General features: G+C 44.5%; 2 protein-coding genes across 4 annotated transcripts in view; both read left to right on the top strand.

The window, feature by feature from the left end:
* The window catches only part of LOC121875442 (soluble guanylate cyclase 89Db-like), a 92,468-nt gene extending 77,898 nt beyond the window's left edge, over window positions 1-14,570 (top strand). For all 3 annotated transcript variants that reach the window (XM_042379999.1, XM_042380000.1, XM_042379998.1), the window contains 3 exons: window positions 440-556; window positions 12,917-13,023; window positions 14,508-14,570. In XM_042379999.1, coding sequence (XP_042235933.1) covers window positions 440-556; window positions 12,917-13,023; window positions 14,508-14,533 — 250 coding nt within the window. In that variant the 3' untranslated portion in view covers window positions 14,534-14,570. The remainder of the gene's footprint in view (window positions 1-439; window positions 557-12,916; window positions 13,024-14,507) is intronic.
* Window positions 14,571-18,764: 4,194 nt separating this feature from the next.
* Window positions 18,765-25,634, top strand: LOC121875441 (soluble guanylate cyclase 89Db-like). Its single transcript, XM_042379997.1, has 5 exons — window positions 18,765-18,775; window positions 21,247-21,298; window positions 23,844-24,005; window positions 24,694-24,842; window positions 25,466-25,634. Exons 1-5 carry the CDS (start codon window positions 18,765-18,767, stop codon window positions 25,605-25,607), a joined length of 516 nt encoding a protein of 171 aa, XP_042235931.1. The 3' UTR covers window positions 25,608-25,634.
* The last annotated feature ends 466 nt before the right edge of the window (window positions 25,635-26,100 follow it).

The following is a 26,100-nucleotide window of genomic DNA, read 5'->3' as shown; positions in this document are numbered from 1 at the left end:
TACGTGGTGTCGTAGCATCATGGGGACACCACGTGGTCTGAGTTGTGGTCCCAGGCCTCTCTATCGTGGAGTCTCAGGGGAATTATCACTGGGTACCTGGGACCTCACTGTGTGAAGGTTAGCTTGGGTAAGACTCAACTGCCGAGTTGTTTTTCACTGACTTAAGCACTGTTCACCACTATTCAACACTAGTTCCATTCCTTTCCCAGATGAAATAGTAACTTCTGGCGAGAACTTGTTGATATTCCGGTGGGGAGGAGGGTTCAGGGGAGAGAGCTGGTATGGGCCAACATAACAGTTGACCTGGCTGCTGCTGAGCAGCGCCAGGTGCGTCTGACCCGTCGGTGGTCAAGGATGAAGAGAGTGTGTGTGTGTGTTTTAGTCAGACAGACAGACAGACAGACAGACAGAGTAACCTCCCACCACCTCCCTCACACAGGTGCTTCGTCAGGTACTGCAGCCACTACCAGTACGACAAGATGCTGCGGGTCACGGGCCGACACTTCTGCCAGTTCCTCAAGGAGATGGACAACCTCCACTCACAGATGAGGTTTGGGTGAGTCATCTAAGTCATATTTCAGTCATTCAGGTCAAATTTCAGTCATCTAGGTCATATTTGAGTGTATAAGCTTTGGGTAGAGTTCCCTTAACTTGGCTTATATATAAATAAGTTGAGGGGTTAAGTTACAAACCCCAAATGGTCTTTTCTCCATTTATTGGTAAAACTATATTGGTCACAGTCTATAAGTAGATGCACCGTAATTAACACTGTAAGCTGTGAGTGTTAGCTAAGGACGGGGCTCAGCTTGACTGAGTTTGGTCACCCGTCCAATTCTCGTGAGCTTCAAGTCAAGACTGGTGCCTGTGAGGGGAGCTCTGAAGGAGAGGCTGGGCTAACCCTACATTCTCAAGGTCGGCTTACTGATAGAGGAATTTCCCTTCACGTGAACAGCACATGGCACCTCACAGCTTATGGAAAATTACAGTAGGGTGATTGGATTATATAAACTAAATGCATTAACCTAAATTTATATAATTGTTATTGCCATGAAACGGGCTAATACATCGCTCGGTCACCACCTTCCAAGCTTCTACGGGGAAATAGCTTCTCGGAGAGAAAAAAAACCCTTTACATAAACCTATCCATGTTACATACATATGTGTGAAAACACTAAACTTAAACAACTGCCACCTGGGGTTCAGCAGTTACTAGGGTCCTAGTCTTAAGTGCCTTACAGAAGAGTATATTATGTACAATGATAAATTAAAATGATACTGTTCTCTAGGAGCAAAACAAAAATATTACTGCCAATATTACACAGTAGTGGGAATATTTAAACTGGTGTCACGTGCCTGTAGCACTCGGGAACTCGCATAGCGTGAGGCATATGTTCACGCCTCCATTTCACACAAGCTATAAATAAATTGTTAATTGTACTTATTATATTATTATTGTTCTTAGTTACTTAGGTTAATTGTATATTTATGTATGTTATTAATATGCATCATTGTCTTACTCTGTTAAGTTCAAATCAAGAGAGTATTAATTAATTATATAAAATATCTAGCAAATGTCTGGATCACGTGAGATGAGACGCGCTTTTCGGCGGCGTACCCACGCCACCCCAGTAGCGAAAAACCCGTGGCATAGGTTAGACGTGTCCATTCGTTCTCTAGCCTTGACCCTTGTCTAGTGCTTTATCCAGTCTTGTGCAATGCCCTAGGGGTATCAGGTATAAGTGACACGTTTAGTTAGGCCTAGGAAGGGATCCTGGTGGTAAGGTATCTCCTGTTTGGTAGGGATAATCATTTTGTAGTGATTGTTGTATATATATATTTCGTATGTCTTGTGTAATATAGTAATGTTAAGTAATATTTGTTTGGTCTAACTCCTTACAGTATATTTTCGCCCTTCCGGCATCACTCTTATTTTATTATACAATTACTTATTCCCTTAAATTCATGTTTGCTAATCATTACTCCCTTTAAAACATAAATTGAATTAATTAATTATCTTCCCTTTTGTGATTCACTTATTTCAACTGTTCTTACTTTTTCAAGTACATTTAGTTGAGTAGGTATTTGGTGGGGATAATTATTGCCGTGTTCCCTATTTGTACCTTTATTTGTTAATAACTTGGGGTAGGATTCACTCCCCAAGTATAAAGAGTAGTGGGATCGCGACACTGGGTATAACAAATCCTGTGAAAAACAAAATAAAATAGCTGTTTATCTTCTATATTAGTAAAATGTGACTCTTTCAGATAAGACATAAATTTTAATTTATCTAACATAAGATTGAGTTCACGGACTCAAACTAGAAACTTGGTACAATGGAATCAGATCCAAAGTGAGATTTAAATTCAATGCAAAATGATGATGGGAAGGCAAGGTTTTCAACGAACTAAAGGTTATCGTGCAGTAATCCAGAGCCTTATAATAACCTTTCACAACTAACTGGTTACCACCGTCTTGGCATCGTAAAGTGACGTTAGGTTTCTTAAAAAAATATAAAAAAATAAAATATATATATATATACTATATATAACAACAACTATATATATATATATATATATATATATATATATATATATATATATATATATATATATATATATATATATATATATATATATATATATATATATATATATATATATATATATATATATATATATATATATATATATATATATATATATATATATATTTCATATGAATCCCACAATGAAAAACGTGGATAAGATATGTGAATAAAGAGAAAGCTAAGGCACTCCGTTGTTTCCCTTTTCCGTGTGATTTTTTATAAAGATATATATGTATATATATATATATATATATATATATATATATATATATATATATATATATATATATATATATATATATATATATATATATATATACTGAACATTATATAGATGCGCATGAAACAGTTTTCCTGGCAAATCGGTGTATATTTACATTGTTTCAGGGCTGGGCGAACGTTAGTTTGTATGATCGCCAATTTGTATATTCCATTTGAAGCAGAATTAACGCGCACACATAGGCTGGGCATATGTGTAAATGTATACATGAAGACTTACACCGTGATCGTACCCTAAAATCACCCACTTCTAACAAAGAGTAGTCTTCATCTATTAGTAAAAGATCAGTTGGTACATCCAGAGTAAACAGTGTGTCATCAGAGTATAATGGAAAAGGTTCTACATACCATGTATTAAATTGCTTTGCACTAGCATAGTTACGTGGATGAGGAAAGCATAGTGCTTGAGGGTTGACTCTAACAGAAGGATATATTATTCTCCCTCTTCATCTGCGAAAATTGGAGTTAACAGATAACTCGTCTTGGCTGTTTGTAAGGCTTCAAGAAGAATTTTCACATACAGTACACATGCTGTGCATCCACTCGTCCTAACCCTGCACCAACCATACTTGCAATTAGTTCGCTTTTGTTAATTGATGCAGCTTGAGTTGAAGTTTTTGTAGCATGCAAAATGCTTGGAAAAAGAAATGAATCATTCCAGTGTAGGCACTGAATTCATGAAATTATAAAAAAAAAAATAAATGATTAGATCAGAAATCTTTTTGTGTTAATATCATTGTATAAATGTTAGGAACGTTATTATATACGTTTTGCAGAACGTAGTTTTAAACGATAATCATCAGATACACTGGGTGTATTTGACGTGTTTGCTGTTTGAACAGTTGTCTGGGACATCGATGTCTGAGACATCATTATCATTCCTGGGGAATGAATCTGAATGGACCTTTTTAGGTCAGTCCGCATGCACAACGTCTGAAGTTTGTGAGTTTGGCTTCAAAATTTTAAATTTGTTGCACGCTTCTTCAGCAATAATGCGGAATGATCCGTCAAACTTGGGTGAAAGCTGGGACTTTCGTTCAAGTTCTCGCACCAAAGCAGCATCGCCTATTTCTAGCATGACATGCTTAGCGTGTTTATGTTGCTTGTATATCATTTCAGTGCGTGACGCTGCTAAATGTTTACATACTTGACCATAAATATCCGTGAGTACGTTGATTTTCCTGGTAGCGAAATCGTCCACATTATAGACTGGGCATGGCTTGTCTGTAAGGACGTCATACGGTAGACGTTTGTCTATGCCGTAAACAATATAATAGGGTGATTTGCCTGTAGAGCTGGTGATCGACCCATTAATAGATGCGGCCACTTGCGGTAACCAATCTTCCCATGCATAGTGCATTTGACTCTCTATTGGACGAAGAATCTCTAGGATTTTGCAATTGGTTCTTTCAACAAGGCCATTAGCCGGTGGATGATAGGCTGAGATAAAACTTTGTTGGATGTCGTATTGTCGACATATTTGCACTACAAGTTGGTTCTTGAACTCTAATCCGTTGTCGGAGAGAAGAACCTTGGGAGTAGTAAAAGGACATATGAGGTGAATAACTAAGGCATAAGCCACAGATTCGGCTGTTTTATCCTTCAGTGGGACTAAAATCACAAATCTAGAAAAATGATACACACACACTAGGACGTACGAGGATCCTTGAGGACTCCTCGGAAGTTGTAACAAGTCGATCGTGACTGTCAAACGGACGTTCTGGTGTAGGATATTGTACCCTTATGCTGAGCACATGACAAACACTTAACAATATGCAATTCTATGTCTTTCTTCATAGTATTCCAAAAATACTTCTTTCTGACCTCCACCAGACATTTGTCACGTCCGGGGTGACCTGCTTGGGGAGCATCGTGATACAACATTAGTATCGTCTCACGAAGTGTATCAGGTGCGACAATTTGTGTAACAATACCCTCAGTTGTCTGCTTGGAGCGAAGGAGTATGTCTTGTTGTAGTTCAAATTGATTGAACGGAAGAGGTAACCTTGGAAGATTAGCCTCCTCCCCCGAAAATGACTGTAGACCACAATGGATCGAGTCGTTGTTCATCCTTTACTTGCGAGTGGGAGAACGATGATAGAGGCATCACTGGTGCTATATTTCTGGACAAAGTGTCTGTGACCACATTCGCTCATCCCAGTAAATAATTGAACTCGGGTTCAAATTCTTGAATGGTCAGATACCAGCGTGCTAGTCTACCTGAAAGATTTTTACCGTGGAACAGCTGTCACTGCCACGTGATCTGTATAGACGGTTATTTTATAACCAAAAATTATGTCTTTAAACTTCCTCAGTGCCCAAACAACAGCTAACGTTTCTAGATGCGTTACTGAATAATCATTAAGTTTACGACTTACAAAAGCAATCACTCTATTTATTCCTCGTGCGTCCAGCCGCATAAGTACAGCGCCGATTCCCTGTATTGAGGCGTCGGCATACAGAGTAAATTCTTGAGAGTAGTCAGGAAATGCTTAATTAGTAAGTGCTGTCTTCAATGCACTAAAACTATCTTCTTGCTCAACATTCCATACAAAAGTTACATCTTTCCTATGTAGCTTAGTCAAGGGTGACGCTAATGTCGCATAACCTTTAATAAAAGAAAGATAATATCCAGATAAACCAAGAAAACTACGTACTTTATCAACAGTTATAGGGCGTGGGAACTGGGCAACAGCCTTAACTTTGTCATCAACTGTATGAATGCCGTCACCGTCAACTACATGACCAAGGAATTGGATTCTAGATTTTAAAAATTCACATTTAGAAAGTTGACTTTGAGTCCTGCTGTAGAAAGTTTTTGGAAAACTTCACTGAGTTTAGCAATATGCGTATCTACATCCTTACTGACTACGATGAGATCATCTAAGTAGGCACATACTGTGGTCCCTATCAACCCTGCGAACAAGGTGTTGATCATCCTTTTAAAAGTCAGTGGGGCATTTCTGAGACCGAAAGGCATCCGCAGAAATTCAAAATGGCCTAAAGGCGTACTAAAAGCAGCAATGTCTCGAGATTTTTCATCCAGAAGTATTTGCCAATAACCGCTAAGCAAATTAAGGTTGCTTAAGTACAGCATTATCCTTGCCTAAGGATTGTAAAATATCACTTAAGACAGGCATTGGGTACCTATCTGGGATAGTATTTTCATTGACGCGTCTATAATCAATTACTGGGAGCCAACCTCCATTCTTCTTAGGGACTAAAAATAGTGGACTATTGAAAGGGGATTTTGAATGTGTGATAACCTCTTGATCCAACATATCCTGAACCATATCCTGGAATACAGCGCGCTGGCTATGTGGTAGTCGGTAAGCTGGTATGTAAATTGGGTTTGTGCCTTGTTTTAGGGATATGTGATGTGAGGTTAAATTTGTGTGACCTAGCTGTTCCCCAGGTAAAGCTACAATGTTTCGATCGTCGGCAAGCAACTCTAGGAGCTTAGTCTTGCCTTGAGGGTGATCAATCACCTTAACATGTGGTGTTATATGATCTATCCTCCCCTGTCTGGTTTGTTTAATTGAAGGTGAAACACTACTAATTGGGAATTGCGTAGGCTGTTGGGCAACATGGTTATGATAAACTAGAAAATTACACAAATAACATCCTTCTTTTAATATTCGTAACGCGCCTGTTCTGTTGAGAACTAGAACGTCTGTTAAACTACCAGGACGAATCGTGCTCAATGTAGATTCGCACGATAAGCCTTTAACCTTGCATGTTTCCGTAAGACAGACTACATCCGTCCCCGTGTACACGTCATGTAAAACAACAGTGGCTCTGGTGATTTCCTCATTCTGAAAATGGAGAGTACCCGTTAAAACTGCAGGTACGATCGTCCAACTATTGCTGCTACAATCATGCTGGGAAAGTGAGTCTGTGGGGTCTTGGACTCGCTTTGACTCATAATCCATCGTCCTCGTAGTAGGAGTGTTGGACAACACATTCACCCCTGCGGAGAGCAATGGTACAGACGTGTGCATGGCACTGTAGGAAATACCATTAACAGTGATAGTATGTTTGCTTGGCTGAACATCTATCAAATTAGTTTTAAGAGTTGGAAGACCTATTAAACCGTCAGCTGGTAAATTAAAGTCTGGGACCACATAAAAATCTACAGAAAAGGATATACTACGTCTAGAAAAACGTAGTGGTAATGTTACCATTCCTGTTATGTCCAGCTGAGTACCGGAAACTCCAGAGAGATCGGTGTCAGTAAGTCGAATCGAAAATTGTCGGTGAGGGGATCTATGTTGTAACTCTTGATAGAATGCCAAAGAAAGTACGTTTGCACAAGCACCCTTATCAATGTCTAACGCTAACTTGACTGACCCAACCCCCCCCGCCGGAATTGATAACACTTCCGCTTTGGTTAGCGCCGCTATTAACGAGGCTGTAACAGAAGCGTTATAGCGTGTTGGTAGTGGTGTAGCTACCCTATGTCGATCTGGGACTGACGTTGGTCTTCCCCCGACTTCTTGTGAAAGCGACGACTCGACTTACCGTGGTGGGATACCTGGGTAACTCCATCCCTATTTGTCTACATCGTCGGGCTGCTACACAATCCTCCGTAGTATGGGCGGGAGAATCATGGTATAAACACCACACGTCGGCTGTCTGGTCTGAAGCAGCATAAGTCTTAGGTGGGCCTAGTCGCTGTGGTGGTTGAGCGGTTGGTTTGGTTTTAGGCTCAGCACCACTTCGTTGGAGTTGGTAACAAAAATCAACAGTATGACCATTTTTCTTGCAATGAGTGCATACTAAATGTTGCTTCTTTGTTGCTGAGTTCTTGGGAACTCGTTGCTGAATTGACGCTACAGGTGTTACTGTCCTTGCTAGAGGAGTACGTGATGATTTAATAGCGGTCTTGGCTGCATACTCCAAAGTGTCCTCATCGAGCTTATAATCATGTGTCTTTGCATGAATATATGCCGGGTCACGGATTGTTAGAATGAAACCAAGGAACTCTATTAATTGTGCAAAACTGTCTAGAGACATATAATTGTGCTCGTCCACCCAGGGTGAACCACCTAAATTGGTTAAGATATCTTGACAGACCTCGCCAGCAAGGGTAACACTTCTCATCGTGTCTTCTGGGCGTAGCGTCCATGGCAGATGATCAGCCCACCTAAACATCCAGTTCAGGTGACCCTGCTGTGAGCCTAATTCATGTAGACCAATTAAAGTCTTCTTAAACTTCGCATATGTAGGATGTGCCAGACCACTAGCATCCAAATGTTGGCTGGCATAACTTCCTTCTTTGATGTGACCGCGTACAAACGCCTTGCATTCATCATCGCCTGTTATTGAATGTTTTTCATTACATCTTCACATGACCTTATAAATGTGGTTACACGATAGTCATCCTCCGCCGTAAACTCACGAATGCGATCACTGGGTGGCAATACAAATGTTAGGTTGGTTAGATGACATGCTGGTATTAGATGTAGCCATGGTTAGTGAGTTGCTAGACAACTTAGAACTAACTGAAAGATACGTGGATGCAAGAGGGAACTAATCTGACACTGTGAGATTCTGAAGACTGAGAGGTATCCTGCCTGTAATCAGGTGTTGTATTGTATGTATTACCTGACCTTAGGGTTCCACGACATAAATCGTTATGCGATTGATCGCTGAAGTGTTCACTACTCTCAACAGAGGTGTCTCTCAGTGAGGGCGCTTGTGTTTCTTGCGAATCTATTAATTCTATGTGTTCAGTTTTTACACTAGTACCAGTGGCTAGTACAGTGTCAGTCTTGAGTGCCTACTTCAGAATTATCTGAAACGTTATCATAAATCTACTTCAAATTGGTAATATCGGAACTCATTAAATTAAAAAAATCATCCATCAGTGTTAAATAGACATGAAAAGTCAATCTACACAAAAACCTTGACTAGCCATTTACTGTAAATTTTTGAAAAATATCGTAATAATTGGCAAGAAAAAAAAAATACTGGTTCTAGAGAACTACAGTGTAGTTATATACTGTATATATCAAATAATAATAAGTAAGACACTTATAAATTTAACATTATCCTACACGACGTATCCTAACATGTGATGCTGTGCTGTAGCATATTTTAATGTGTTTAATATAGTGTGTCCTTGTCCTACCCATTACTGTTGGCTTGTAGAATTCTGGGAATTTCTTCAAAACCTGGCATTTAATCCTGTAGACTTCAGCGGCTTGGATGACAGTCAGCCGGTCGAGATTCACAGTCAGGGTTGCTGGTGTGTGGCTTCAAGATGACGTCCTTGAAGAATTCGTGATGGCGTCCGGTGTTGACGAGAGTAACCACGGTCAACCACTAGAGGGATGATGGATGGCGAACTCGATGAACTTGGAGTTCACTGGATTAGATTAGATTGCCCCCGAGGGGGCTAGTTTATTGGGCACCCCCTTACATCCTGTGCGAAGTGAAGCGCAGAATCGTTTACAGCGCCCAACTGGGAAGCATGCGGAGTTCATGCTTGCCTTTATGACTCATGCATTAAGGGAGTAAAAGCCTGAAGGGTCATGGGTTTTGTCAGCATGTTCCCGGTACAATTTATCTGTTTATGGCAAAGCGTGGCAGGACCCTAATAATGTCAAGTGCCAGGCCATAGGCATTGACAACATTGAGGGACATACCTTTTAGTATGAGTGTGATGGAGTGCACGTCGGTAGGGTCGGTTTCAAGGGGGTCGTCGAGAGGTTGGTAGGGGACGTGCTTCTTGGCGTAGATATGTAGTCCACTAGCATGTCCGCATGGTGGTCAATTGATGTGGAGAACTGGAGTGGATGGGCCCCAGGTGCCGGCATGCCGGTGGGGGACAGGGAGCCTGGGGTGGTGTCCTCGGGTCCATGAGCGCGTGGTGTGTGGACGGGGGCAGCTGGGCACGTGGCAGGCTCGGTGTGGACGCCAGCAGTGGTGCCAGGCGGCGGTGGAGTAGGCCGTGAGCAAGAGGGGCACACAGGGAGGCTACCAGGTTGCGTCAAACCAGAAGAGGGGGGTGACTGAGTAGCATCTGGAGGCAGGGGTAGTCTGTGTAGGTTGGAGATGGCGGTACAGAGCACAGTATCAAAGAATCTTTCAACACGGTTGGTAAATTCGTGTAAGAGGGATATGATCTATGTCATGTCACCGGAGGAGGGTTGTGGGGGGGCACAAGGCCTGACAGCATCAGAGTAGAGACGGAGAGAAGGCCCAGTTGTAGCTGAGTTAGGAAACGGCCGGGACTGCTGTGTTGCAGCTAGGTGAGGCCAGGCAGCGGCAGGTGTTGTTGAAGAAGGCGTTGCTGGAGACAGAGGGGACGCAGAGGGATGCGGCTCGGTAGGCTGGGGGAGAGGTTGAGATTGACGCAGCCTTCGGGGAGGCTTTTCTCTTGGGATAGACGGACGTTTGGGGCATTGTCGTGAGTCAGCATTGTGCCAGCCACCACAATTACAACACCTGGGGTCAACAACATAGCCCACACCACCCCCATTGAGGTGGTCTTTGATTTTTGGGGCACAGACGGAGGAGTGATGGTTACATGAACAGAAGCGACATCTGGGACGATCACATCGGCAGCAGGAGGTGAAGGTGTGACCCCAATGGGAGCAGATGACACAAAAAGCAGGCCCGGGGTGATATGGTTCAGTGTGGGGTCTTCCCTCGGTAGTGTCGACGTATACTGAGTATACGTGGATTAAAGTTACAAGTATCTTCGACTTCAGCGTATAGGGGGAACTGTTTAACTAGGATGTGGCAACATTCCGCTGCGTCAGCAGGTGGAGGCACGAGGACAACCCGGTCAAATCCAACAGTACTGAGCGTTTCATAGACCTTGGGTGTCTGACACTTGATAAAGTTACGGTTCTTATCTTTTTGGAATTGAATGGTGAGACTGCGTTGTCTCCAATACTTTGTTGTCCAATTAAACCGTTCCTCGACGGTTTTCAATAAGTCCTTGGGGAAGTGCAGATGCAATTTACTTGGTTGGTTGGCAGAGGGGCGGGTGGCGAGGGGAGAGCTGCCCTTGGCATTGGTGTTGCCACTCCGGCAAGTGTTTCCCATAGATGCACTATGACATCCGTCTCTGAAACTGTCCATGAGAGAGGGGACTCTTCTGGGGCGCTTATATGTCGACCTCATCGCTGGCAACACTTGCCGGCGAAGGGGTAGGTAGAGACTGAGGTGTCCTTTGTCTGACGATCGGGAGGACAGAAGCACCCATGGGCACACGTCTGTCCTCTTATGTGGTCAGACTGCGACTGGAGTTCACTGGTGTCGTCAGGCGATCCTGTGAGGACACATAGGTTAATGCACCTTGGAGCTGGTAGACCTCTTGGAGTTGATTGAGTATGACAGGTCAAGTAGTTGGCCTGTACCAGATGTAGCTGGTTCCACAAAGAATTTACAACACTCTGTTTTTACAAACCACAGAAACACTTAGTTAAACAACTTGGAATATCTAACAGGTATTTATCTCAACTGTGCCTTGGGCACAGAGTTGTACTGTTGATCTTTGAGAGGGGAAAAATGTACAGAGAGCGTCTCCATAACACTTGAGAGTTGGGGACAGTGTCTGAGATGTTGGAGTCTTTGTAGTGATGGGTACTCAATCAGCAGGCTAAAAGAATGTACTGGGCCACGTCCACTTGAGATGGGGACTCAAGTCATCGGCCTGTCGTCACAGGGTGTTGCCACTCTACAGTGAATTATTGTTAACTCACTTATTAAATGTTATTGAGAATTTTTTTTTGTATGTTGTTCTGGGATTACATTTAAATATATCACTTGACATATAACGTTGCTCACGAGAATATACAGTATACGGTATATAGTCTGTTGCCTTGGAGAATGACACTTGGAAAATTTCACTGATACTTGGGTTACAGTGACGTCGGTTCCTTGCACAGTTAGTTACACTGCTTCACTGGTTCAGTTAATGGTTCTATCTTTTCGCTTTGGGTGAGTTCCAACTGCTATATATAAAATTGAGGGGTTAGTTACAAACCCCAAATGGTCTTTTCTCCATTTATTGGTAAAACTATTGTGGTCAGATCTATTAGTAGATGCACCGTAATTAACTTAAGCTGTGAGTGTGCTAATGGACGGGGCTCAGCTTGACTGAGTTAGGTCACCCGTCCTATTCTCGTGAGCTTCAAGTCAAGACTGGTGCCTGTGAGAGGAGCTCTGAAGGAGATACTGGGCTTTCATTCTCAAGGTCGGCATACTGTATTAACCCAAATTTATGTAATTGTTATTGCCATGATGTCATGATCGTAATAACGGCTAGGCTGTTAAACTTAAGGATTCATATTACGCTTACACATCCACAAAACCTTCTGAGTCCCCCAGTGAAAACGTCCTCCGCTTTCTCTGTTTCTTTGATGACGTCATCGAGATGTCGTCATTGTCTAACCGAGTTGTAAACTGTTCCTGCTACCGAGACCTTGTAAACCCTTTTTCACCATGAGACGGGCTAATACATGATTCATCCAGGTCATAGTTATCCAGGTCACATTTGAGTCATCCACATCACACTTGAGACCTCCAGGTCACACTAGAATCATCCAGGTCAGCCTAGGTCATCCAGGTCATAAGCGAGTCTTCCAGGTCATATTTAAGTCAACCGGGTCATCCAGGTCACCGCAGTCCTCCAGGTCACCTTAGTCCTCCAGGTCACATTAGAGTAATCCAGGTCATAAGTGAATCATCCAGGTCACATTTAAGTCATCCAAGTCATAAGTCAGTCACCCAGGTCACATTTAAGTCATCCAGGTCATAAGTCAGTCACCCAGGTCACATTTGAGTCATCCAGGTCACATTTGAGTCATCCAGGTCACACTTGAGTCATCCAAGTCATAAATAAGTCATCCAGGTCACAATTGAATCATCCGGGTCACAATTGAGTCATCCGGTCACATTTGAGTCATCCAGGTCATAATTGAGTCGTCCAGGTCATAATTGAGTCATCCAGGTCACATTTGAGTCGTCCAGGTCATTTTGTGTCGTACAGGTCACACTAGCGTCATCCAGATTATAATTTAGTCATTGTTTCAGGTTCCCTAAGATGAAGTCTCCTTCCATGGTCGTGACGAATTACGATAGTGACGGCGCCATCTTGCAGTACCGCTCCTGTCGCCCCGGCCTCTCTCACTACCTCGTAGGTGAGTCACTGAGTCGTAGGTGAGTCATTGAGTCGTAGGTGAGTCAATGGGTCTTTGGTGAGTCCTATACCCCGTGAGTTTTAGGTGAGTCCTGTACCCTGTCACTGAGTCTTAGATGAGTCCTGTACCCCGTCACTGACTCGTAATGTTACACTAACTCAGGAGATACAGAGATGAGAGTTACAGAGACGGGAAGGAAGTTACAGACAAAAACAGAAGCGGAAATTACAGAGATTCAAAGACATGGACAAAGGTTCAGAGACAGGCAGAGATGTGGACATAAGTTACAGAACCAGAGTTGACACAGACAAACTCAGAGGAACAGTAAATGGATAAAGTAAGTTTTAAGCGACATCGAGGTAAAGAATACATAGGAAATATTCAATGATTTTCTCTTAAACTTATGACTCAGAGTACAGTCGCCTGCACTTATACCTGGTACAGTGGCGACGTGTTTTTGTGAGATGTGGCACCTATGTTTTTGTTTACATCATATATTAAAACTCTCAGAATGGCCCTAAGGAACTTCACTATAGTAGCAAGACTAAGGATGATTGATAAACCTTCCACATAGTTACCACGTCTCACAAAACACACCAGCCAATGTACCAGGCATAAAGTGTAAGCAACTGTACAACTAGCCAACCACATGAGCTGACTTTAGGATCTACTCGACTTAATGGTAATGTATCTCGTGTTTATTTATTATTTCCTTGTTAATATCTTTTTATTTATCTATCTGTATCTGAATGATTCTTGTGAGTATTTAAGGTTCAATTTAGAGAGTTTTAAAGTTGATTTTAGAACCAGCGAGAAAGGGGGAATGAAAGATAAGAGAGAGGGTAAGAGAGAGAAACAGAGGGAGAGAGACAAACAGAGAGAAAGACACACACACACACACACACACACACACACACACACACACACACACACACACACACACACACACACACACACACACACACACACACACACACACACACACACCTCCCCTATCCCACTCTAAGTTCATAAAATAAACTATGAAAAAGATGATTGGTTGAGATTACCTGATGTGAGGAATGACGTCACCCGCATCTGTTGGCGAAGATGTGGGATTCGACCTGATGTGATGTTGATGTCCAGAGGCGAGGGAAACATGGGAATAGTGGGAGTGTATGTGTGTCCTGTGTCTCCTCCTGTGTCCTTCCGTCTCCCTTTCTTATCCTTCTGTTATTCTCTCTATTAGAATGATAAAGTATTAGGAAGTCTGATCATGATGATGGAAGGATCAATAATGCATTTATTATGGACCTCATTAACTAACCTTCTCTCCCTCCCTACCTCCTTACCTCCATCCACCCATTCCCTCTCTCCCTCCACCCATTCCCTCTCCCTCTTCCCTCCCTCCCTCCCCTCCTCCCTCCCCTCCTCCCTCCCTCCCTCCCTCCCTCCTCCCTCCCTCCCTCCTCCCCCCATCCCCCTACTGCCTGCGTGTATCACAGGTCAACTTCTGCAGATCGCCACATGACTTCTACAGGATGACCTCGATGTGGAGATCTTGCAGAGACACACAGAGACACCACCTTCTGCACCACCCTCAGGTAATGCTCACAGTTCCTCTCACAACACTCCCTGCCTCTCTCCTCTCACAACTCTCCTGCCTCCTCTTTCTCACACCTCTGCCCTCTTCCCCACAACACTCCTGCCTCTCACCTCCCTCTCACAACTCTCCTGCCCTCACAACACTCCCCCTGCCCTCATTCCCTCCCTCACAACACTCCCTGCCCTCATTCCCCTCAACCTCCTGCCTCCTCACTCTCCCTCCACACACCCCCTGCCTCCTCACCTCCCTCTCACAACACTCCCCTGCCCTCACTCTCCTCTCCACCTCCTCCCTGCCTCTCACCTCTCTCCAACCTCCTGCCTCTCACTCTCCCTCACAACTCTCCTGCCTCTCCCTCTCCTCCCCACACCTCCCTGCCCCATTCCCCTCCTCCCACCCCTGCCTCACTCCTCTCACAACACTCTGCCTCTCTCCTCCCTCCTCACACTCTCTCTGCCCTCACTCCTCCTCACAACACTCCCTGCCTCACCTCTCCTCTCCACTCCCTGCCTCTCCTCTCCTCTCACAACACTCCCTGCCCTCACTTCCCTCACAACCTCCCTGCCTCTCACTCTCCTCTCACAACACCCCTGCTCCCTCACTCTCTCACACACCTCCCTGCCTCTCACTCTCTCTCACAACCTCCCGTCCTCTCCCTCTCCTCACCTCTCCTGCCTCTCTCCTCTCCAACACCTCCCTGCCTCTCATTCCCCTTCACAACACCCTGCCCTCACCTCCCTCCTCACAACACTCCCCTGCCTCCTCACCTCCTCTCACAACCTCCCTGCCTCACTCTCCCTCCTGCCCTGCCCTCATTCTCACAACACTCCCTGCCTCTCACCCCCTCCTCACAACCTCCTTGCCTCACTCTCTCACACCTCCCCTGCCCCCTCACCTCTCCCTCTCCTCCCCTGCCCCTCATCTCCTCCCTCTCATAACACCCCCGCCCTCCTCACCTCCTCTCACAACCTCCCTGCCTCACTCTCCTCCTCTCACAACACCCCCTGCCCCCTCCCCCCCTCTCACACACCCCTGCCTCTCACCTCCTCTCCAACTCCTGCCTCTCCTCTCTCACAACCTCCCTGCCTCTCATTCCCCTCTCCCCTCCTGCCTCCCTCCTCTCCCACCCCCCCGCCTCTCACCTCCTCCTCACAACATCCCCTGCCTCCTCCCCTCTCACAACATTCCCTGACCTCACCTCCCTCTCACAACACTCCCTGCCTCACCTCCCTCTCACAACACTCCCTGCCTCCCTCACTCTCCTCTCACAACACTCCTGCCTCTCATTCCCCCCACAACACTCCCTGCCTCCTCACCTCCTCTCACAACACTCCTGCCTCTCTCTCCCCCCCACAACTCTCCCCTGCTCTCATTCACCTCCCCACCCTCCCTGCCTCTCACTCCCCTCTCACAACTCTCCTGCCTCTCACTCCACTCTCACATCGCCTCTGCCCTCACCTCACAGACCTCCCACCTCCCCCTTCAACTCCCTACCCCTCTCAACTCCTACCCCTCTCAACTCCCTACCCCCTCTCAACTCACACCTCACCCACCTCCATAGTTGTTTTAGTTAATACTCGTAAGAACTCCCCCTCGTGTACAGTGTAATTATCGGTGTTATTATTGTGTAGTGCCATGATGTAACCTGGATGTTGAGACTGTAGGGGGTGACACTGACTGTGGCACCCCTGAACTGGCACTGACTGTACCAACTGACACTGACTCGCCCAATTGACACTAACTGTACTGACACTTGACTTTACCAACTGACACTAACTGTACTAACTGACACTGGACTGTACTAACTGACACTGACTGTACTGACACAAACTGTACTAACTGACACTAACTGTACTAACTGACACTTGACTGTACCAACTGACACTAACTGTACTAACTGATACTAACTGTACTAACTGACACTTTACTGTATCAACTGACACTAACTGTACTAACTGACACTGACTGTACTAACTGATACTAACTGTACTAACTGACACTTGACTGTACCAACTGACACTAACTGTACTAACTGATACTAACTGTACTAACTGACACTTTACTGTATCAACTGACACTGACTGTACTAACTGACACTGACTGTACTAACTGACACAAACTGTACTAACTGACACACTAACTGTACTAACTGACACTGACTGTACTAACTGACACTGACTGTACTAACTGACACAAACTGTACTAACTGACACCAACTGTACTAACTGACACTGACTGTACCAACTGACACTTGACTGTACCAACTGACACTGACTGTACTAACTGACACTGACTGTACTAACTGACACAAACTGTACACCGACACTAACTGTACTAACTAACACTTGACTGTACCAATGACACTGACCGTACCAACGACACTGACTGAAACTGACAATGACTGTACTAACTGACACAAACTGTACTAACTGACACTAACTGTACTAACTAACACTTGACTGTACCAACTGACACTAACTGTACTAACTGATACTAACTGTACTAACTGACACTTTACTGTATCAACTGACACTGACTGTACTAACTGACACTGACTGTATTAACTGACACAAACTGTACTAACTGACACTAACTGTACTAACTGACACTGACTGCCTAACTGACACTGACTGTACTAACTGACACAAACTGTACTAACTGACACTAACTGTACTAACTGATACTAACTGTACTAACTGACACTTTACTGTATCAACTGACACTGACTGTACTAACTGACACTGACTGTACTAACTGACACAAACCGTACTAACTGACACTAACTGTACTAACTGACACTGACTGTACTAACTGACACTGACTGTACTAACTGACACTAACTGTACCTAACTGACACTAACTGTACTAACTGACACTCGACTGTGCTAACTGACACAAACTGTACTAACTGACACTTGACTGTACCAACTGACACTGACTGTACTAACTGACACTGACTGTACTAACTGATACTAACTGTACTAACTGACACTCTGACTGTACCAACTGACACTGACTGTACTAACTGACACTGACTGTACCAACTGACACTAACTGTACTAACTGACACTAACTGTACTAACTAACACTTGACTGTACCAACTGACACTAACTCTACTAACTGACACTAACTGTACTTAACTGACACCTAACTGTACTAACACTTGGACTGTACCAACTGACACTAACTCTACTAACTGACACTAATCAATTAACTGACACTGACTGAATAACTGACACTAACTGTACTAACTGACACTTGACTGTACCAATGATACTAACTGTACTTAACTGACACTTGACTGTACCAACTGACACTTGACTGTACCAACTGACACTAACTGTACTAACGACACTGACTGTACTAACTGACACTTGACTGTACCAACTGATACTAACTGTACTAACTGACACTGAATGTACCAACTGATACTAACTGTACTAACTGATACTAACTGTACTAACTGACACTTGACTGTACTAACTGACACTATCTGTACTAACTGACACTTATAACAAGACGGGATCTTGCAAGAAGAAGATTACATATAGTTCGAATATTGATAGTATAAGAGTATAAAAGAGAGAAGATTTTGGTGGTGACCGTGATAGTTATTTACACTTATCGTATCTTATACGTCAATACACATCTATTACGTCTTAAAGGCGACTAAACACCGCTTCGTTACAACTCTTTATATGAACATGACATGGACACATTAATAACACCTTCTATTGAAGTTACTAGGACATTATATTTACGTTTAGGACATCATATTATGTTACTAGACACTGATTCTGGACACGAACATGAAATGAATACACTTCCCACATAAGTAACTCATCCCATGGAAAGCTCTGACAAACACTCACGTGACCTAGGGAAGGCCTGGGAGACTGCTTAGCGGGGACACTGGTGTGGGAGGGCGACTGCTTAGCTGGGACACTGGTGTCGGGAGGGCGACTGCTTAGCTGGGACACGGAGGGAAGTCGGGAGAATTCTGCATGACTCTCCTGAGCGACTCGGCTGTGGTGGACCTCCTCCCGATCCCTGTGTGTCTCTGACTTAAATTCTGAGGAGGACTAGGACGCCCTATATATTATGTCATGGTTCAGCTGGTCGGGTGGGGCGAAGGGTCTCTTACATTTGACTCCAATGGAGGTCAGGTCTGACCTTTTCAGAAACTATAAGTTTTATCTTCAAAGTCATCAGGTGGGGCCGTGGTATATTGGGAGAGAGCGGCCGGTGCCCCCTTACATGTGTGACATGGAGGAGCCTGGCTGATTTACAACTTGGTCAACCGTGAGAGTTACCCTACACTTGACCTCCCTAATGTCAGGTCAAGTCTGACTGTTTCAGAGACTATAAGTTATATCTTCTGGAGAAGTCATCAGGTGGGTGCGAGTTCCTTCACACTTGACCTCCCTAATGTCGGGTCAGACTGGAGTTTTGAGATATAAGCTGTGGTCTGACAACCCATCACTACACACTTGACTGTACTAACTGACACTTGACTGTACCAACTGACACTAACTGTACCAACTGACACTAACTGTACTAACTGACACTTGACTGTACCAACTGACACTAACTGTACCAACCGACACTAACTGTACTAACTGACACTTGACTGTACCAACTGACACTAACTGTACTAACTGACACCTGACTGGTACCAACTGACACTAACTGTACTAACTGACACTGACTGTACCAACTGATACTAACTGTACTAACTGATACTAACTGTACTAACTGACACTTGACTGTACCAACTGACACTAACTGTACTAACTGACACTCTGACTGTACCAACTGACACTAACTGTACTAACTGACACTTGACTGTACCAACTGACACTAACTGTACTAACTGACACTTGACTGTACCAACTGACACTAACTGTACAACTCGACACTTGACTGTACCAACTGACACTAACTGCACCAACTGACACTAACTGTACTAACTGACACTCTGACTGTACCAACTGACACTCAACTGTACCAACTGACACTAACTGTACTAACTGACACTTGACTGTACCAACTGACACTAACTGTACTAACTGACACTTGACTGTACCAACTGACACTAACTGTACTAACTGACACTACCGTACCAACTGATACTCAACTGTACTAACTGATACTAACTGTACTAACTGACACTTGACTGTACCAACTGACACTAACTGCACTAACTGACACTGACTGTACCAACTGACACTAACTGTACTAACTGACACTTGACTGTACCAACTGACACTCAACTGACACTAACTGTACTAATCGACACTTGACTGTACCAACTGACACTTGACTGTACCAACTGACACTAACTGTGATATTAAACACAATTTGGTACTTCAAAAAACAAACTAAAAAGTGTTGTTGTTTTTTTATCGTTTTCCGCTCGGTCCTGAAAAATATTTACCTTTTGTTATGTAATATATGAACCTATTAAATACTCCCATATGTAACCTTCTCATGAATCATGTTATATTATGTTAGGTTAGGTTAGGTTAGGTGAGGTGAGGTGAGGTTAGGTTAGGTTAGGTTAGGTTAGGTAGTTAGGTTAGGTTAGGTTAGGTTAGGTTAGGTTAAATTACATTAGGTTAGGTTAGGTTAGGTTAGGTTAGATTAGTTAATCACCTCAAATAAATTACTCAGTACATTATTAAAATCTTGGCTTGATTCATTATTCATCACACCCTCTTTTATGACCCCCCACCGTCATTAGCCCCTTAATTACCACCTCTCCTGTAATGACCTTAACAACCGCTCGTTACGAAATCATCAGAAAATTCAAGCAATTATCACTAATAACTCAGTTTAAATCTTTAATATAATTTGCCTCATAATTGTGTTTCATTATTAAGTTTTGTATTGTTTTAACGATAGTATACATAATTTGGGGGACCCGAACCTATGTTAGTCACTCCATCAAATCCACCCTACCCCACCCTTTGTACCCCACCTCCACCCTGGCACCCACCCCACTCCCACCCTGGTACCCCACCCACCCCTTGTACCCCACCCCACTTACCCCACCCCACTCCCTACCCTGGTACCCCACCCCCCCCACCCTTGTTCCCCTACCCCTACCCCTACTCCCTACCCTTTACCCTTTTGTAATTCTCTACCCACTTCTACCCTACCTCACCCTGGCACCCTACCCTACCCTTTGTAATTCTCACTCCCTACTCCTTTGTAATTCTCCTAATTCTACCCTAATTTTGTTCTCAATTCTAATTTCTAATGTCTCCTCTAATTCTACCTTTTACCTTAATCTTTGACTCCAGCCAATGCAGGTCACCACAGACAAAAAACTTATGAGCAATACTGTGTTACTGATATCAGATTTAATCAAATGTTACTAGTTGTGCTTACTTCAGGTGTTACTGGGTGGTATTAAGTATTATCAAGTAAGTTACCAGGTGTTATTAAATGTTATCAAGTGTTTCAAAAAGAAGATGTTAATAGCATTGTTGTGGTGTTATAGAGAGTTATCAAGGTTATCAGGCTAATGGTGGAAGCCTACTTGTGAAGCTTCCAATGGTGAAGTTTTAATGAAACCTTCCTGTCTCACAGACTGAATCAAACAAACTGAGGCCTGCACTGGGAGATGCGTCAGAAAGCCACAGGGCTTCAACAGACCCACCTTACCTAGCTTCTCCGTGGGCAAGCAGCACGCTCCCTCCACACACTTGTCCTCCCCCCCCCTCCCACACTCCGTCCTTCCCTCTCCACACTCCAGTCCCTTCCCCCTCCCACACCCCGCCCCACACCTGTCCTTCCCTCCACACCTGTGTTCCCTCTACACCTGTGTTTCCTACACACCTGTGTTCCCTCCACACTTGTCCTTCCCTCCACACCTGTGCTTCCCTCCACACCTGTGTTCCCTCCACACCTGTGTTCCCTCCACACTTGTCCTTCCCTCCACACCTGTGCTTCCCTCCACACCTGTGTTCCCTCCACACCTGTGTTCCCTCCACACCTGTCCTTCCCTCCACACCTGTCTTCCCTCCACTAAATTCAACTGTAGGCTCCAAAAGTCTCCCAGAGGCTAACGTTGAAAGCAGTAGGTCATCAGAGCTCACCAGAACCTCCAGAGAATGAAAGAACCTTATTAGAACCCACAATAGAACCTCTGGTTGTAGGCAGGAGGCCATGTGTTGTGAGGTGAACCCCCGACAAAACCCTTGACTGGTTCATTATTGTTGTGCCTTTGATGTGAGACAGACGAGTGTGCCTCACGCCTCAGTCCTCACCATTCCTCACCTCTCATTGCATTCCTCACTTCTCACTCCTTACTCCCCACCCTCACCCCTCCCTCTAACTCCCCACCCTCACCCCTCCCTCCTAACTCCTCACCTTTGCCCCTCACACCCCTCACCCCTACCCTCCCTCACCCCTGTCCCTCACACCCCCACCCCTATTCTCACCCCTGGCCCTCACAGTCCCCACCCCACCTGCCCCTCACACCCCACCTCACCCTCACACCTCACCCCCACACCTGTCCCTCACACCCCACCCCTCACACTCCTCAACCCCTCACCTTGCCCTCACACCCCACCCCTCACCTCACACTCCTCACCTCACTCTTGCCCTCACACCATACCCCACCCTCACCCCTTGCCCCCACCTCACCCCCACCTTGCCCCCTCACACCCTACCCTCACGTCTCACCCTCAGTCTCACCCCCCACCTGCCCTCACACCCCACCACGCTCCCACCCTTGCCCCTCACCCCACTCTTGCCCCTCACACCCTACCTCACTCCTCACCCTGCCCCTCACACCCCCCTACTCTGCCCCCTCACACCCCTACCCCACCAGCAATCTTACCCACCTGCCTGCCCTACATGGCGTGATCTCATCCTCCTCCTGCCCATACCAAGTGATTCTCAAAGGCCTCTTAAATTGGGGTGTCTGTAGCATGGTTCTCTCTCTCTCTCTCTCTCTTCTCTTTTCACTTTTTAATCAATATTCTTTCTTTTCTTTTATCTCTTTCTTATTTCAAATTTTTCTCAATTTTTTACTTTTTTCAGGTGATGAAGGTAGACAGAGAAACAGACGTAATAATAATAGAGACAGGCAGAATTAAAGAGACAGGGAGAGACAGGCAGACAGACAATCAACTAGAGACAGACGGAATTAAAGAGATTGAGAGAGAGACAGACAGAATTAAAGAGACAGGGAGAGACCGGCAGACAGACAATCAACTAGAGACAGACAGAATTAAAGAGACAGGGAGAGACAGGCAGACAGACAATCAACTAGAGACAGACGGAATTAAAGAGAGAGAGAGACAGACAGAATTAAAGAGACAGGGAGAGACAGGCAGACAGACAATCAACTAGAGACAGACGGAATTAAAGAGAGAGAGAGACAGACAGAATTAAAGAGACAGGGAGAGACAGGCAGACAGACAATCAACTAGAGACAGACGGAATTAAAGAGAGAGAGAGAGACAAAGCAGACAGACATTCAACTAGAGACAGACGGAATTAAAGAGAGAGAGACAGACAGAATTAAAGAGGAGAGAGAGACAGACAGAATTGAAGAGACAGGAAGAGACAGGCAGACAGACAATCAACTAGAGACAGACAGAATTAAAGAGACAGGGAGAGACAGGCAGACAGACAATCAACTAGAGACAGACGGAATTAAAGAGAGAGAGAGAGACAGAGAGAATTAAAGAGAGAGAGAGACAGACAGAATTAAAGAGACAGGGAGAGACAGGCAGACAGACAATCAACCAGAGAGAGAGAGAGAGAGAGAGAGAGAGAGAGAGAGAGAGAATGATTAAAGTGAAAAGAAAGTAAAATATGAGAAAAATTTGAAATAAGAAAGAAAGAAAGAAAGAAAGAAAAGAGAGACAGATAGAGAGAATTCAAAGTATTATTAATGAAAACAAAAAACAAACAAATGTATGTATAGAAGATTTACGTGCAGTACATACAGATAGAGTTACCCACAGTTACCCACACTAACCCACAATAACCTATACTAGCCCACACTAATCGACAATAACCCACACTAACCCACAGTAATCCACAAAAGCCCACAGCATACCACACTAATCGACAATACCTCACACTAACCCACAGCAACCCACACTCATCAACAATAACTCACACTATCCACCAATAACCCACAAAGACCCACACTAGCCCACACAAATCGTCAATAACCCAAACTAACCCACACTGACGTCTCTATTTCACCCACAGTTTCTTCTCTTCCCCTTCGGCATCGTCCTCGACCCGGATCTGAAAGTACGGTTCGCCGGGGAGCGCATCCTGCACCTACTGGGGAAGGAGCTGCTGGGGTCAGAGTTTGTGGAGTACTTCAGTATTCAGCGACCTCACGTGACCCTATCCTGGGATTCGGTAAGTAAAGGAGGTGTAGGTGTGTGTGTGTGTGTGTGTGTGTGTGTGTGTGTGTGTGTGTGTGTGTGTGTGTGTGTGAGAGAGAGAGAGATTGATTCTGACTTTCACTATCACCACTACACCCTACCACCACCACATACTACCACCACACAACATTCCATACCATACCACACCATCACCCCACCACCCCACACCACTACCCTACCCCACACCACCACACTACCCCACACCACCACACTACCCCACACCACCACACTACCCCACATCACCAACCTACACCACCACTCTACACTATCTCACCACCACACCACACCACAATCACGTGACCCTTTATTACACTACACCACCACCACAAAAGAACATAAGAAGAACCTAAGAAAATAAGGAATCTGCAATAGGCCGGTTGGCCTGTGCATGGCAGCTCCTGTCGAGAGTTACTACCACTCTCTATCATCCATGAATCTACATAGCCTCCTTTTGAAACTTTCCAGAGTTCCAGCACTTACTACAAAGTTTCTAAGCTTGTTCCACTCGTCCACCACCCTATTTGTGAACCAGTTCCTTCCTATCTCCCTCCTAAACCTAAACTTATCCAACACACAACTACCACACCACACCACCATCATATGACCCCACACCACACCACACCACACCACACCACCACTAACTCCATGTATTCACCTTGCAGATCACGAAGCTCCAGAACGTGACGTGGGAGGTAGTGTCCAAGAAGTTGCCCCTACGTGACACCCACCCAGGTAACGTGGGGACGGGAAGCACGCCAGGTAGTGCAGGTGCGGGAACCAAGGCAACAAGCCTCGTCAGTGTCAGAGACAAGTGAGCTAATTACCTAACCTAACCTGACCTATCCTGACCTAACCTAACCTAACCTAACCTAACCTAACCTTCCGTGATTGAGTAAAATTATCTGCCACCTGTTGTTACATTAGGCTAGTTATACAATGTCATATAACATTGGTTTCTGCTGCCCAATTTCATCTCTGAGGGTTGGCTACCACATCCCTCCACTTCAAGCGATATCGGGCTGGGCTGTGATGGCCAACCTTCTCAACCAGCACATGTCTCCAGGGATCACAGCTTTTAATTTAACTCTCCGCTTCTTGTCTCTTGTCTTCCCGTAACCATAATTGTACTCATTAATATCTCTACCAATATCCCCTCATCCCTAATTGTATGATCAAAGCCTTTCATCTTTTGTCTTCCATAATTATTGCCAGAAGTTTACTTTTGACTAAATAAGATCTCAGTAATTATTTATTGTTGTTTATTAGTATGATTTATATTTAATATATTGCACTCCTGTAGAACAACCATGAGTAATAATAATAATAATAATAATAATAATAATAATAATAATGATTACAATAACACATCAGAGAATCAACCAACTTACAACAATAACACCTAACCTAACCTAACCATCTCTCCTCACCTGACAGTCCCATTAGGCGAGGGTCCAGCCAGGCGCCGTGGGCCTCCCAAGAGTCGTCCCTACAGAGCATCCGAGGCTTACTGCTGAAGGGACAGATGTACATCATAAAGGACTCCAACGTCGCCCTCTTCCTGTGTATGCCGCTGTGAGTACTACCCCTTTCCTGTGTCTAGGAGCGGCCAGGTATATACTGTCACGTGCCTGAGCGCTCGGGAACTCGCATAGCGTGAGGCATATGTTCACGCCTACATTTCACACAAGCTATTAACTTGTTAATTGTACTTATTATATTATTATTGTTCTTAGTTACTTAGGTTAATTGTATATTTATGTATGTTATTAATATGCATCATTGTCTTACTCTGTTAAGTCAAATCAAGAGTAGTATTAATTAATCATATAAACTATCTAGCAAATGTCCTGGATCACGTGATATGAGACGCGCTTCTCCACCACGTGGGCACGCTTCTCCAGTAGCGAAAAACCGTCGCATATGGTAGACGTGTCCATTCGTTCTCTAGCCTTGACCCTTGTCTAGTGCCTTGTCCAGTCTTCTGCAATGCCCTAGGGGTATCAGGTATTAGTGAAACGTTTAGTTAGGCCTAGGAAAGGATCCTGGTGGTAAGGAATCTCCTGTTTGAT

Source organism: Homarus americanus, unplaced genomic scaffold (assembly GCF_018991925.1).
Source record: "Homarus americanus isolate GMGI-L3 unplaced genomic scaffold, GMGI_Hamer_2.0 scaffold13802, whole genome shotgun sequence".
Classification (NCBI taxonomy): domain Eukaryota; kingdom Metazoa; phylum Arthropoda; class Malacostraca; order Decapoda; family Nephropidae; genus Homarus; species Homarus americanus.
This window is presented reverse-complemented; position numbering and strand designations above follow the sequence as displayed.

What these genes read in the sequence shown, in the direction of transcription:
- LOC121875441 (XM_042379997.1), top strand. An exon ending in TGACCCTATCCTGGGATTCG is followed by an intron (nt 24,006 to 24,693) that starts GTAAGTAAAGGA and finishes TTCACCTTGCAG; the next exon opens with ATCACGAAGCTCCAGAACGT. An exon ending in CTCGTCAGTGTCAGAGACAA is followed by an intron (nt 24,843 to 25,465) that starts GTGAGCTAATTA and finishes CTCACCTGACAG; the next exon opens with TCCCATTAGGCGAGGGTCCA.